At 34.0% G+C, this 15,713-nt stretch overlaps 1 protein-coding gene across 4 annotated transcripts in view; it reads left to right on the forward strand.

Moving 5' to 3' along the window:
• The first annotated feature begins 399 nt into the window (after positions 1 to 399).
• The window catches only part of LOC148308706 (uncharacterized), a 34,955-nt gene continuing 19,641 nt past the window's right edge, over positions 400 to 15,713 (forward strand). For all 4 annotated transcript variants that reach the window (XM_088261260.1, XM_088261262.1, XM_088261261.1 and 1 more), the window contains exons 1-2: positions 400 to 569; positions 12,146 to 12,181. In XM_088261260.1, the coding sequence (XP_088117386.1) occupies positions 498 to 569; positions 12,146 to 12,181 (108 nt within the window). In that variant the 5' untranslated portion in view covers positions 400 to 497. The remainder of the gene's footprint in view (positions 570 to 12,145; positions 12,182 to 15,713) is intronic.

Here is a 15,713-nt window from a genome sequence, read left to right on the forward strand (position 1 = left end):
CACATGAAGCAAAGGTGATCAGCCCTGAGCTTCAGGTACCAGTCCAGGGTAATATTGAATAAATATTAGAGTGATGAAATAGCAAAAGAGCTAGAAATAAAATCACTCATTTTATTTAACCCCTTCCTTGTAAATCGAACCCGGGACCATTACGGTAGCCGAGGGTGCTGACCATTACACTACAGTATAATTCATACTTAATGGTATTCCTTAATAATAGATATCAATAAATTGTACAATTCTACTGACAGAAAATAGACCGTGATTAATCAAGATTCTTTAGCCAACGCAGAAATGGCGCGGTTGACGCTCCCTGGTCCAGAGTGGTGTGCGGAAAATCCGTAACGGAAAGCTGCCAGCTAAAAGGGTACATGGAACGACGGCAGCCGACGGAGCTTCACAACACAGCGAGACGCCAAGCCGACACCATCCCGACACCGACTTGTTCCACCCATTTACCTCCATAGTCTAGTGAACACGACCACAAAACACACAAAATGGTGTACGAAAGCGACTTTTATACCACCCGCAGGCCATACACGACGCGCCCGTCCGCGTACTCGGTGACGGTAAGTCCACATTTTGTCACTTTTCCCTCCTTTTCGTAGTGAGTTATGAAATTTATCGATGTTCAAGTGTTCTCGATGGAAGCGCCGAAAATCTTTGTTGGTTCGACCTCGTTAGTGTTCCAGAAAAAAATCTTTGTTGTGCACAATATCTTTCTCTCATTTTTTCGTTCTAAGAATACCGGAGTATCAATATGATTTTTAAAAAATCAAATGCGCCTCAATTATGTTGTATGCCCATGAAGTGAATTAAGATTCAACATGTTCTAAAAACTGGAGTTTTTACTTCTTGAACTATCTACCCCAACCCAATTTTTTAATAATTTTTGTGAGAAAAAAATTAAAAGGCAATATATAATTATTTTAATGATTTTTTTATAGTGTAGTGGTTAATTCGTTCAAATAGTATTCAGGAGGTCCTGAGTTCGATAAAACTTGAAGAAAAAAATTACGGAATTGGTGATAAATAGGAATTTGACGATTTTTATTGTTTTCCGAAGAAAGTAATGATATTTAATACCTGAATTTAAAAAAAAAACTTTTGGCTAGCTTGCTTCTAGATTCGCGATTCGCGATCAAATGCAATATTTAAATTATCATATTCTTCTTACTATGCTACTCAAAGCTGATCAATGGCATTCATCATGGCAATTTTTAGTGCTTAAAACTAAGTGCTATAATGAACCATTTTCTTAAGTTGAAATTATTTTTTATCAACAGTTCAAAACAATTTAAAAAAAAATAAAATTGACTGAATTTCCTTCATGTAATTAACGATTAAAATATCGCTGCATCAATCCATTGTTGCACTATTACAGTGTTGCACTATTCAAAGTATACAGGTATTTTTTTTTTAAATATTTAATTATTTTGGAAATAATGTTAATATATATTGTAATAGACGCGTTTATTATTTTTACAGACAACAGGTTCTTTGAAATTGGAAACGATCCATTTTCTTGGAACGTTACCAAATACTATAACGTCGTGTCGGTTATGTTAATTGTGTAAATTATTATGCACGCAAAATATTTTTCTTCATAATTTATAAATCGTTAGATACAAAAATAATCGTGTTATTGTAAATAAATCAATCTAAGGAAGCATTTATCTATCAAAGACATAAATATCAAACAAATTGAGCACATTTAAATGAGTAGGTACTGCATAGGTACCTACCGTGAATTATCAAACAATGTTTGTTCCAAATTCGTTCCCGCGCGGATATTCTTTTCCGGCCGCCATACTTTGACACTGGCGTAAACATTTCGCTGTTTGCAATCTCCGGATTTTCGCGCAGCGCCTTTGGGATAATAACGTATTGAAATAACCCAGCTCGCTCTTCGGACAAATTAAAAAAAGGATGGTGTAAGCGGCTACTAAGATTACAATCTCGGAAACATTTTGGCGTCCAGCGCGCCAAATTTAGACACGAGATTTGAAACGGCGCGCGTCTCTACCGCGACGCCGCGCGCGCGGGAAAATATCGGGAAATGTGTCAAAATTCGGCGGGTTTTCTTTTATTTTTTTATCAACTGTCAACGCTGTTTACTAAATAGAGAGATTACATCTGCCCTGGGGCTATAATGAAAACTTTTCAATCATCGAATCGCCTCGACGAAATTTCAAAGTAGACGTAAATTTGGCAAGAAATACCGAATATATTTTTAGAAAAACATATTATGGCGAAATATGAAAGCATGCTCTAAACTGTTGATTTCAATAACAGGGGCATTGGAAGCAAAAATAGCATTTTCTTACGTTTCGTAATACAAATAATGAAACGTTAATAGATTTTCAGAAATAATTTTAGTATATAGAAAACAATCAATACTTTTATTAGTGTGTACAAATCTTTATCTACAAATCCTGGATTTAACCCGACAATTTATTAAAGTTTTATTATGAAACCCGATAAATATACACGGTGATTACGAACTGTCATTAGCTGGTTTAAGTGATTACGGTATATAAAATGATCACTTGATCACTTGAACCAGCTGATGACGAGTCGTAATCCTTATAATTATAATTATGAGATATAATCCCAATAACTTTGAAATTTATTGGCATATATTATGAATAATAATTTTGTTTACATCCTGGCGTAGTGGTCAGGGGGTTTAGCTACCACGCTGGAGGTTCTGGATTCGATTCCCAGGGAGTTAAAATAAATATAAGTGATTTTTCATTCTAATTTTCATTTAATATTACCTGGAACTGAGACGTGTGACTGTTGTTTTCATGCAATTAATAATCAAGATCAAATAACTGTATATATCTTTGGTACATACGGATATAATCTGTGGTCTGCTCTATATACAGTACCTACTGCTGTATTTTCAGTACCTAATGTTATATTTTCAGTACCTACTCTGGCATATGCAGTACCTACTGCTTGATATGCAGTACCTACTGCTGTATTTTCAGTACTTACTGCTGTATATATGTATAGTACATATTCTTGTATATACAGTACCTACTGCTGTATTTTCAGTACCTACTCTTGTATTTGCAGTACCTACTGTTGTATTTCAGTACCTACTGCTGTATATTCGGTACCTTCCTTCGCCAATACGTTATGAACTACAACTCACAATACAATTATTGTGCAATCACTGCAATCAGTGTGCATGAGCATTGATAATAATGCATTAACGATGTATAACTCGGACATCATCGACTGTTTATGCTCTTAATCTTCGAGCCAAGACGTGCCGTGCGCCGTGCGTTGTATTTTGGAAAGTTTTCAAACGTGCCTATGTCGAGTTACCGACCAGATATCATTTGAATACGACTTGCCAAGGATTTGGAGAAAGAAATGACTTCACAATATAATTTTGGCTTGCCGATTTATCATGACAGACTCAGGTGACACTTTCTGTAGTATTAAATGGTCGACACAGGTCGCACTAAAGAGATAAAGCTGGACGAAGAAATAAACTATGGAATAATAACAAAAAAATTGGCTTAGATGTAAAATTCATATATATATATATATATATATATATATATATATATATATATATATATATATATATATATATATATATATATATATATATATATATATATATATATATATATATATATATATATATATATATATATATATATATATATATATATATATATATATATATATATATATATATATATGTATAATGTACTTAATCTGGTATTTCATCTTCAGTTATTGGATCCAAAAAAATATATTTTTTCCGATAAGATATTTAAAATAGGATTTTTATAACATTTTATGGGCTTTGCAAGCTATGCTACAACTTGCGCAAGTACTAATTGATTTTTTAAATATTGATATCTCAACATAGACAAAGAAGAATATTTATGTCTGGGTAATATATATACGACCTGTTATATGCTGGTTTAAGATCACTTTATACAAGTGAAACTTTCTTCATCTATGTTGAGGTATCAATATTTAAAATATGTAACTCCTAAGAGGACAGAACCCAGATTTGTGAACAAATGTTTGGACACACTCAATATACTGTGACTAATTTATTTTATTTAATGATTTTGAATTTATATGCATACAGCTAGAGCCAATTACAGTCGAAAAACATCGCTTATTTAAAAAATATAGCCAGATAAATAAAGTTAGTATGTATATCAAACGAAAAATAAGAAGATAATAAAACAACCAACAATATATGTTACATAATGTTTGGATAAGGGAAAAGACCAAGGTAACAGATGTGGCTCAAATAATCGCGAACAAAAGTGGAACTGGGCAGGTCATGTTGCACGTATGTCTGAAGATAGATGGACCAAAAAGGTCCTAGAACAGGACGTAGAAGCGTGGGTAACAAGACAAGATGATCCGATGACATTGAGAAAGTGGTGGGCCTGCCTGGAAGAGAGTCGCTTCCATCAGAGGACTGTGGAAGTCCAAGAGGGGGGGCTTTGTTCAATACTGGACACAAGGAGAAGGCTGAAGTAATATCATTCGTGTCACACAATCAGAGGCATTGCCTGAATCTAAAATTCCTTAAATGGAAAAGATCAATCTCTATTGGTCAACTATTCAGGAGACGATTCATACTCCCCTCAGCATTACCAACAATACTTACTTACATTAATTTTCATAATATGTGCATTTTCGAAAGAGCGTTCATGTAATTGTACTTGCAAACGTCTGTTCGCCAATTGCTTCATGCAGTTACCGTGCATCGTCTGCAAGAGGCAAAAAATTCTATAAGTGCATTATCAGATTTTATTCGTCACTCAAAAGGGACAGTGGTGTAGGGTATTCGATGTTTTTTTGTTGTTGCTTTGTTTGGATAAGCATTTTTAAAGTATTTAATATACATAATACATAACTAAAATTAACTATCAACATTAAATTATATGAATACATAATGCATTACTATTCCCGAAGAATATTTACGTGAATGTTTTCTTGCTTACATACATCGCTGAACTCTTTAATATTGATAATTTTCCTAACCCTTCAATTCTATTCATACCTTTTAATTATAATTTTATCTAGTAGTAATATAGTGGTTTGATATTTTAAATTTAATATATTTTTTAAATAGGAAAATCAAACAAAAACACGATATTTATTATAATTCAGTTTTTAATGAAACTGCTTAATTCAAATAAAATATAAAAGGTGTTCAATAAATTACTGTCGGTTATTTTAAATGTTTATTTTTTAATTTTTATATTAGTTAAATATATTATGTTTCATTCAACATTATTACAATATATTACTGACCGATATACACAACTGAAAACCTATTACGATGGGTCCTACACATAAATCTCCGTGCATGATTTTAGCTTAGATCTTTAAAAAATAATTTATTTAACAATAAAAATTGCAAATGCTCATACAAAACGCAACGGTAGTTGTTTTTGTTATTAATAGTATATGTCAGTAATATTGCATGATTTCAATTAAAACTTCCGAGACGTGTGTTTTGAGGTTCACCTATAATATAATAATAAGAGATAGTTTAATTATAGATAAAACATAAATAAAGCGTAAAATCATTTTCATATGGGAATAAATTGTAAAAATTCATCTGATAGATCATAGACATGACATTCGTTCTTTTTTGTCTCATTAAACGTCATATATACTTATAAAATATGAAAAATTGTCTGCGGTGAGAAAGGATTGTATGAAAATATCATCATATTTCTAACCTTCAAAAGGAAGATACCAAAATCAACGTGACAACCATGTAAAAAAATCTATGGTCATATCGAGGTGGAATAGGGAATTAATTTTTTCAGACGTAATCCGCCAAGAAAATTTTACACGACGCCACTGTCTTCGAAACGTTTTCTTTATGTTGCCCTATTGGATAGCGTGGATAGAGATCAGAAGAAGAATATGTTTCTTATAATAATCGTTTTAAAATATTTTGAACACTCTCGTTTTGAAAATAGTTTGGTACTCAACGTAGATTGTAATTTAAATTGCGTGACGCTTCGTAAATACCACTATTTCGTAAAAATCAATTGTGACAAGCGTTTCGATACATTCTGCATCATTTTCAAATGATACGGAATGCATCGAGACATGTTTCATAATAGATATTAAGAAATATGGTATTTATTAAGAGAATTTTAAATTACAACAAAGTGACCGCCGAATCAATTAATTAAATTAAATTACGTGAACTGAGAAATGTAATATCATAGACCCTTTGAACAATGTTTAGAATCAATGAATATCGGAATATGATGAAAATAAATAAAAATGAATATCGTAAAAGAAAGCGGATTAAGGTGACCACGGCCGATCGGACGGATTCGCGCGCAGCGTGTCGCACGCCGCCGCGCCGGTCGCTCTTCGCACCGTCTAATGAGCGCTGTGGGCATTGCATTGCAGAGGCAATCCCAAGTGGACTGGGAGAAGGTGCCCTTCGTGCCGCGGCCCAGCCTCGTGGCGGACCCCGTGACCGCGTACGGCAAGCGCCAGCCGGTCGCGCCGCGCGCCCCCACGCTGTACATCCTCACGCCGCAGGGCCGCGCGTCCATCCGGCCCAGCCAGCGCGTGCTGAGCCGGCCACTGGCCGAGTACGTGTCCCCGCGCGAGCGCACGCGCGACCGCGTGCTCAGCGCCGTGCGCCGGCACGACCTGCTGCTCGAGGCGGGCGGCGAGCTGGCCGCGCTCACCGACAAGCAACACATGGACGTCCTGCTGCCGGCCGCGCACCGCTCCAGGGCCTACACCGAGCCCAAGACGAGAGTCTTCTACAGCAACTATGCGACCTATTAACTACCACTCAATAAAATAAACTTTTGTAAATAAATTCATAAATAACAAAAAAAAACAAGTATCCCTACGCGCTAAAAGCTTAATTCCCGTATCAAATACGCTTATTATAAATATCTCCTTCCCCCCGATCTAGAACAGCAACTTAAAAATCTCGCAGTATAATATTTTAAGCTTTTAGTAGTTTTACGAAAAAACCCGCAACGAACGAATTTTTAACGCTTTTCGCGCAATGATCTCGCTTTCTTCCATTTAATAACGATACGCTATTCTATTATTTATATCTCCTCGACGCAACGCTTATTACTATTAAGTATTTTTGTATTACTTATGGGACACAACATATTGTACGATTTTGAATGCGCTTTTTTATCGACTCGCTTTATAGATTATTAGTTGCAAGCATATTTTTGATTGATTTTTTTAAAGCAACGATTTTGTAAAGTGAGAAAATTTTCATAAAATAAAGAAACCGTTTTTTAAAGATTCGGAGTTTTATTTTCACAAACCTTTGTAAATAAAATAATTATTGAAACTTTGAGAAGGTATTACGAACGAAACACTGAGCGAAGAGAACCGAAGAAAAAGGTAAATACGTAGTTACAGTATCCCGAGGTTAACTAAACCGACAAAGATTTTCTGTGGTTGTATTTTGTATTGTATTATCTTGTGTCTGCATGTTTGTGGAGATTCGCTTAGCTGGAAACTACCGTTTTTCTCGAGTTTACCTTCTGGTAACTAACCCTTTAACGACGGGTCGGATAATTCCGCCACACTCAATTTTACCCACTTCACCCGCTTAATTCCTCCCACACAACATGGTCTTCTGTTTCAGTTTGGATAGAACATGTAAATTAATTCAAACACAAAAAATCAATTTCGTAGTCGCGCTCACACGGATATTCACATTTCGGAACGTTAGATTTTTCAAATCGCCGGCCGAAAGTCGTCAAAGGGTTAAACACCGGACTCGTTGAAATCGGTCAGCTGTGAGTCGGCAGTTGTGACCGCGGTGACGTGTGTTGTTGCAGACGCCGCGCCATTACGTGGTGCTGGACACTCCCGGGGTGCCCCGGCGCGCCGAGGAGCAGTACTCGTACTCCTACACCAGCAACGTGGCCTCGTCCGCCGGCTCGGGGGCCCCGCGCTCCTCGGCCTACACCAGCAGCGTGGAGAGCCGCTCGGGCGCCGGGCCGGGCTCCAACTACAACTACTCCACGGAGCGTTCCTCGCGCTCGGGTGACGGGCCCGGCAGCTACCACGCCAGCTACAGCTCCACGTCGTCGGGCCGCCTGCCGTACGGCACCAACTACCGCCACTACTCGTACCGCGTGTAGGCCGTCGCAGCCGCCGCCGCAGCGTGCATAGCCCCCTTTACTCGCGTACGACACCCGCGTCTATACTGAGCTTTACATTAACATAGCAGCCGTGTACTCCCTCATTTTGTAGTACTGATTTTTTAATATTTTTATTATGATTTTATAACGTACGTTAATTAGGTTAAAAAATAAAGAAACGCTTTTAACACGCTTCGAAATTTTCTAATAAATATACGATAATTTTGACACGCCATCTTTGTTTTTATTTCTTCCCCGAGTGTCTATGGACAAACTGAAACACGAGAGCAATGTTACAAGTTACAAGTTCCTCCTAATAATCCGTTCCTTTGATAATAATATCACATCCTTAAGTTAGAAACTTATATTTCAAACCACACGTCTGAAAAGATTTATCTTTTAGCTATTTATCCGTCACCTGACACGGTGGATGACCACGGAGTGTGATATGAAATATAGGTTTCTAAATGTTGAGTGTTGGATACTTTGACTTTAACGAAATTTCTATTTCTGTGTGCGTCTGCAACTTTTTTCAAACATAATATTTTTTAAATAAACAAATTTAAATTAAATTGGACCAGAGCAGGGATTCCATACAGAAGAAGTAGTAGATAACTTTTACTTTATTTTTGGCCTTTCATTTAAAATGATGGTTTTCAAAACCGCTTGAGGATCCACATTTTCAGAAAGATTTAGTTACTAAAAAAAGTTTTTTTTTACTGAAAACAAAGTTAAAGTTATCTACATACATACACACTAAGAAGGGAAAACGTTAACTTGTTGACACCTCAACATAGATGAAGAATATAGAAGTCTGGGTATTTACCCGTCATAGGCTGATTTAAGTGATCAATTAATAATACACGTGTAACACATTCTTCCCGTGATTGACAACCGCAGTGCTCAAAAATTTGGAACTCATATAATTCATACGTCGCTTCATATGCGTGTTCTCGGCTAAATCTATGGTTGATTTGAGTAAGTCAAAAAATTGTGAAGTGTGATTTTCAATCATGAGAAGAATGGTGAATTTTACACGTGCATAAAGTGATCACTTAAACCAACCTATGATGGGTGGTCGTTAGCCCTGTAAATACCCAGACTACCATATTCTTCTTCATCTATGTTGAGATTTCAAAATGTCAAAATAACTCCTGAGTGGAGAATGTCAAAATAACCCAGATTTGTGAACAAGGATTTGGACACACCAAAATGCTGTAAAAACGTAGGCCGCTGGCCAAACTGCTGGCTGGAATTAAAATGAAAAGTTAACGAGGTAACTACGTAGTGTGGATAACTTTAACTTTGATTCTAGACCTTTATTTCTTACCGGTTTTAGAATTTTGAAACCGGTTGTCAATCAGTATTATTAGGAATGATAATGATACTGAAAAGGTTTTATTTTTATTTTTATTGAATTGAAATGTCAAAATTATCTACCATACGTTGTTAAATTATTAACTTCCGTGTGAAATTTCTGCCTGAAAAGTATTGAAAATGTAAATTATCATTATTTTTACTCTTGCTGGCCATTTCGTCCGAAATAAAGAAATCACAGTAAAAAGTGTTCATTAAAAAAAATATTTTATAAAACTTTATTCACTAACAACTGTTATTATTTATTGATTTGGCATTTAATTTGTAGAACTCCATTTTAATTTATGTATTAATTTTTAAATCTGACACAGATTTTTTAAGTCTACTAAGCTGTATTTTTTTATTTAAAAAAAAAACAAATAAATATGGATATCGTGACAATTGTTTCGCCTAGTTGTGGCATTTTCAAACGAACGTTTGAAAGCAAAAGTAGACTAAAAAATCTGTGTTTGATTTTAAAAGTAATACATAAACAGTTATTATACCTACTCGTAGTGTAGTGATGTTTTTTTAAGTCATTAAAAGGTATCACTTTTTTGACTATCCATCATCTAAAGTTTTAGATTTGTATTTTTTAGATTCTAAACAATACAACACAGAAAATTTCAAACACTTAAATAGTAATATTTTGTAACAGTTGGTGTGTGATTTTAGTGTGTTTCTAATATGGAGAATTATCACATGTTCAATTATGTAGTCATATTATCCCATTAAAAAGTCGAATAAATCACTTGGTCATTAAACCGTTGAAAAACCACATTTACCTACGCACTTTAATTATATTTGAATCTAAAATAATACACAGAAATTAAGAGAAAAAAGGAAAGTTTTATTTTTATACACAGGATTGTTGTTTAAGGTTTCTCATCTATATATTTTGGTGGTTGGAAATTTTTAACTTTAAAAAAATAATGAGTAAAAATGAGGAAAGATTAAACGGAGTTCTATAGAAATATTATACTGTGAGAAGAATGATAAATTAGATGAATTAATGATGAAACTGCGGAGTGTAAGAGGGAATTGTGTAAAGAAATAAGATCAGACGACCAAGAAGAAGATTATGAATGGAAAATGATTTTTTGAGTTCCAAAATTTTGAGAAGTGTTGTTGTCAATCATGGGTAGAATGGTGAATGTTACACGTGTGTAAAGTCATAACTTCACCAGCCTAATAAAAGTTTATAAGCCCTGTAAATACTTAGACTTCCACATTCTTCTTCATCTATGTTGAGATGTCAGAATGTAACATAGACCTTATATAAAATGATTTTCAATATTCTCTTACTATTTATTAAAAATATCAAACAACTTCGCTTACGCATAGCATTATTATATATTGTATATTACGCAACTGTATATTGGCAACATATGTTCGCGGTTTTCCCATTTTCCTGCGGTTTGAAGTAATGACGTCACGAAGTGTTCGTTTTTCTTCCAATTTAAATATAGAGCTTAAATCCGTTATTTCTCCCTTATTTCTTCACATATTTTTACAATATTAAATATTAATAATAGTACCAACATCTTGTGATTTTTAGATGTTTTTTTAATATTAAAAATGAAAACAACGTGATGACCAGTGGCGTGCACAGAGAATGAATAAGGGTAGGCAGTAAGAGGTAGGTAGTAAGGTAAGCTGGTACTACTTACTAGAGTAGGCAGTATATGTAAGTAGTAAGGTAAGCTGGTACTAGTTAGTGAGGTAGGGTAGGTACTGATTGCATTTTTATATGTCACGCGGGTAAGTTAGGATAGGCACTGCTTTTCTGCCTATACGGAAGGCACGCCCCTGGTGATGACAGCACATTAACGACAATATAGGTTGTTTTTATTCACCCCGCAGTGAAGTAGTAGTTATGAAATAAGCTTTATCGATAGTAAAAAAACAGAAAGATGGATTGAGATGGTTTGGACATGTGGAACAAATGAGTGAGCAAAGAATTTTAAAACAAATTTATGAGGTGAAGATTTTTTGCTAGGACATATTTGTGTTGCGTTCCATTATCTCTGCTTACCTTCTACGGGTAAGCAGCGCGATGGTTAGTAAGTTAGTCAATTACATAATACAGTATTTTGAATAAAATATATGTGGCGAATGTGAGAGGGATCTCACATTCGCCACATATATTTTCTTATAATATATTTTCTTCAAAATACTGGATTATGTAATTGACTAACTCACTAACTCGATCGTCCTCGTTCTGTTTTCCCAAACAGAACGAGGACGAATGAAAAAGACTTGGCATGATCAGATCAATCAGAACCTAAAATCTGGCGGTGTCAAAAGTCTGCGTAATCGGAGGGCATGTATGACTAGATGTATGGATGTGAAGGAGGCGAGGAATGTATGTCAGGACAGAAGAGTGTGGCGTTCCATCCTCTCTGCCTACCCTTGCGGGGAAACGGCGTGATGGTAGTAGTAGTATTTTGAATGGTAGTATTTTTCAAAGGGTCTTGTAAAAACACACACATTGAAAGTGAATTATAAATATTAAGAGCATTTGGTTTATTTCCCTCATGATTGGATTGGTGCATCCTGACCCCTGACCCCTGACCATTCATCACCTGCATCTTGCATCGTGCATCGTACCACACCACAACATTTTCCAGTCTATGCCACTGAGATACATCCCAACTTATGGAAAGGTAAGGATATTTCTAAGTATAATCAATATTTGAACTACATATACATATCGCTCACTCCTTTCAAGAATGTCATAAATCAAAAATCGACAATTTTCAGTTGTGCATGTTTTCGGAATGCCCAGGAAATGTACTATATCCCAGCAAAAGAGGTATATTTTTAACTTAATATTTACCCGCTACAGGGCAGAAAGTGTTGTTTTTCTATTTTGAAGAAAAGGTACTGTTTTTTTTTAAATAAACTAGTTATATTTCAAATGGAGAAAAAACCTTCAGGTTTAACTTAAAAACATCTGTTGCACAGTAAAAAGTTCAATAAGTGGCTTGATATTTATTTTTAATAAATTGTATTATACTTTTAAACTTTAAAAACGTTCTCCTGAAAAATCAAGTTTTTTGATTTATGACGTTCTTGAAAGGAGTGAGCGATATATTGTTTAAAGTTATATTGTAATAAAACAAAAACATTTTATTTTATTTTTTGACCACATATATATATATATATATATATATATATATATATATATATATATATATATATATATATATATATATATATATATATATAGTGTTGGGATTCAGCAGGTTCGCACAGGTTCTAGCGAACTGGTGCCTAAATTTTTTAGAGTTCGCTGAACCGGTCCTTACCCCTTTGTTGTCACACAATATTCCGGTTCGCCACGTTGTCAAAATATTAGAACCTCACGAAGAGAAAACAATGGAAAGATGAAAAAAAAATAGTGGAAAAATTCAGTAATTGCAATTAGTAAAAAAAATGTCGTGAAAGATATACGCTTCAGCATTTGGAGCATTCTCAGTTGTTATGTGAATGTTCTGTTTATGTGCAGAATAAAAAAAAACAAATAAATTAATAAAAATAAAAATAAAATTATAGGGGAGGGGGTAGGGGTAATACCTAAAACGCGAACCGGTTCTTGAACATTTTGAATCCCATCACTGCATATATTGTTCTACTTCTATTTTCTCTGTCCAGTGATCAGGTTTATTAACGACGAAACTCGGTCACTGCAAACAAAGTAAAAGTGGAAAAAAACTGTTTAGTTGTTGTTTTAATATATAAAATGCAGTTCCACAACCATATCAGTACAATATTTGAACCACTAACTTGTGTTTTTCTTAAGAAAAACTTATTTTTTCAATACAAATACGGTGTTTTAAAGATGAAAAAAAAAAATCAATTACGTTAAATGTTACCTGGGTTTAAAGAAAATTAAGTGGCGGGATATTGATTATCCCACCTTAAATTTTGAAATTGCTGTAACTCGTGAAGCGCCCTTGAGGTAAATTTACACGAAAACGGCGCCATGTAAATTGTCCAATAAATAAATACTATTAGCGTCCGTAAGCATTAATGTCTATTAGTTATAATAATTAATAAGGATCTATTAGTAAAGTAGCAATCAGTTACAATTAAGAATCATTTATCATATTTTCATGATAAATTATTTCAAATTAAATACGAATTTGCGTTATTTGAGCATTTTAATGTGTTTTAAATTCAACGGGCCGTGGTTCCTTGCCAACATCCTGTAGATATCAGTTCGCGAATAAGCACACACAGAATGTGAATTATAAGAGGAGATGTTTATGCCCGTGGCTCGCTGCCAATACACAACAAATTTATATTTTAAAATATAATTCGAGAATGTTTCATCTGTAATTTATTATTAGATTAAAACCAATATTTTTAGCTTTTCCACTTTTTTATTTGACCAGCGACCGGGTTTCGTCGTTACCGACATCATCAGACTGGTGAGAGGCTTTACAAATTTGTATGTTATATATAAAAGAAGGCAGGAGTTGATAACCATGATTTGATATAATTTTATGAGAAATTAATTTAATTTTAGTGAATTTAAGTATTGTATGATATTTTAAATATTTTTTTTATAAAGGTTTTTTGTATTGAAAGCACGATTTTATATAAAGTTAAAATAGATTTGTATTTTTTGTAAATGAATTTAAATTATGTAACGAGGTATCAGGAAATGCTGGTTGACGGCTCCTTCCACTAAGCTGTGGTTGTCCGGGGGGAGTCCGAAGTTCTCTGAAATGTAAAATTCCCGGCAGTCATTTCTTATCGACAAGACATTAAGGCATCTATTGTTTCTTTTCTAATGGGTAAAGTAAGGGAGAATGAATGTGTGTTACTTGATCATTTAATATGTCTTTATTATGACAATTTTTTAATCTATTTATTTCCAAAATTTCGAGCCTATCTAATTTTTTTTTTTTTTTTTTTTTTTTTTTTTTTTTTTTTTTTTTTTTTTTTTTTTTTTTTTTTTTTTTTTTTTTTTTTTTTTTTTTTTTTTTGAAAAAATTAGATAGGCTCGAAATTTTGGAAAAAAAATTTTGGAAATAAATAGATTAAAAAATTGTCATAATAAAGACATATTAAATGATCAAGTAACACACATTCATTCTCCCTTACTTTACCCATTAGAAAAGAAACAATAGATGCCTTAATGTCTTGTCGATAAGAAATGACTGCCGGGAATTTTACATTTCAGAGAACTTCGGACTCCCCCCGGACAACCACAGCTTAGTGGAAGGAGCCGTCAACCAGCATTTCCTGATACCTCGTTACATAATTTAAATTCATTTACAAAAAATACAAATCTATTTTAACTTTATATAAAATCGTGCTTTCAATACAAAAAACCTTTATAAAAAAAATATTTAAAATATCATACAATACTTAAATTCACTAAAATTAAATTAATTTCTCATAAAATTATATCAAATCATGGTTATCAACTCCTGCCTTCTTTTATATATAACATACAAATTTGTAAAGCCTCTCACCAGTCTGATGATGTCGGTAACGACGAAACCCGGTCGCTGGTCAAATAAAAAGTGGAAAAGCTAAAAATATTGGTTTTAATCTAATAATAAATTAAAAATGCAATTCCATCACGAAGTGTCAGTGGATAATATAAATCTATTAAAAAGTGTTTCATCTGTGTTTACAATCCATGATTGTTCCCGCGTCTAGAGAAATAAAAAAGAGAAATAGCGAACATGCTGTCTATGTCAATAAAAATATAAATGTTTTTTTCAAAATCTTAACCCTTAAGCTACCAAAATTCGATATATCGGCTTTCGGTACTCTAGCGAGAAATACCGGATCCGTCGGATCCGGCGTCATGATTTATAAAAGTATCGAATACATTTCGGCTGTCCAAACTTAAAACACAGTAAGGGACATTTTTTTGTAGTACGTTTTTTTGCATTTTTGGACTAAGTAGAATCTACTTAGTCCAAAAATGCAAAAAAAAAACGTACTACCAAAAAATGTCCCTTACTGTGTTTTGAGTTTGGACAGCCGATTTGTTAGGGAGTACATCGTCTAATAATGATCCACTTAGACTCTCCGAAATAGTATGAAATATTTTTATGAATAATAAAAACACAAATATTTCTCTTAAATTTAACAACAACAAAAAAAGAAGGAAAATAATCAGAAATTAAGATTAACACCTTGTCGATGCGAGGCAGTGCCCTATGCGCCATC

This window comes from Brachycentrus maculatus, unplaced genomic scaffold (genome assembly GCF_059751285.1).
Source record: "Brachycentrus maculatus isolate JH-2025_06_01 unplaced genomic scaffold, ASM5975128v1 h1tg000152l, whole genome shotgun sequence".
In the NCBI taxonomy this organism is placed as follows: Eukaryota; Metazoa; Arthropoda; class Insecta; order Trichoptera; family Brachycentridae; genus Brachycentrus; species Brachycentrus maculatus.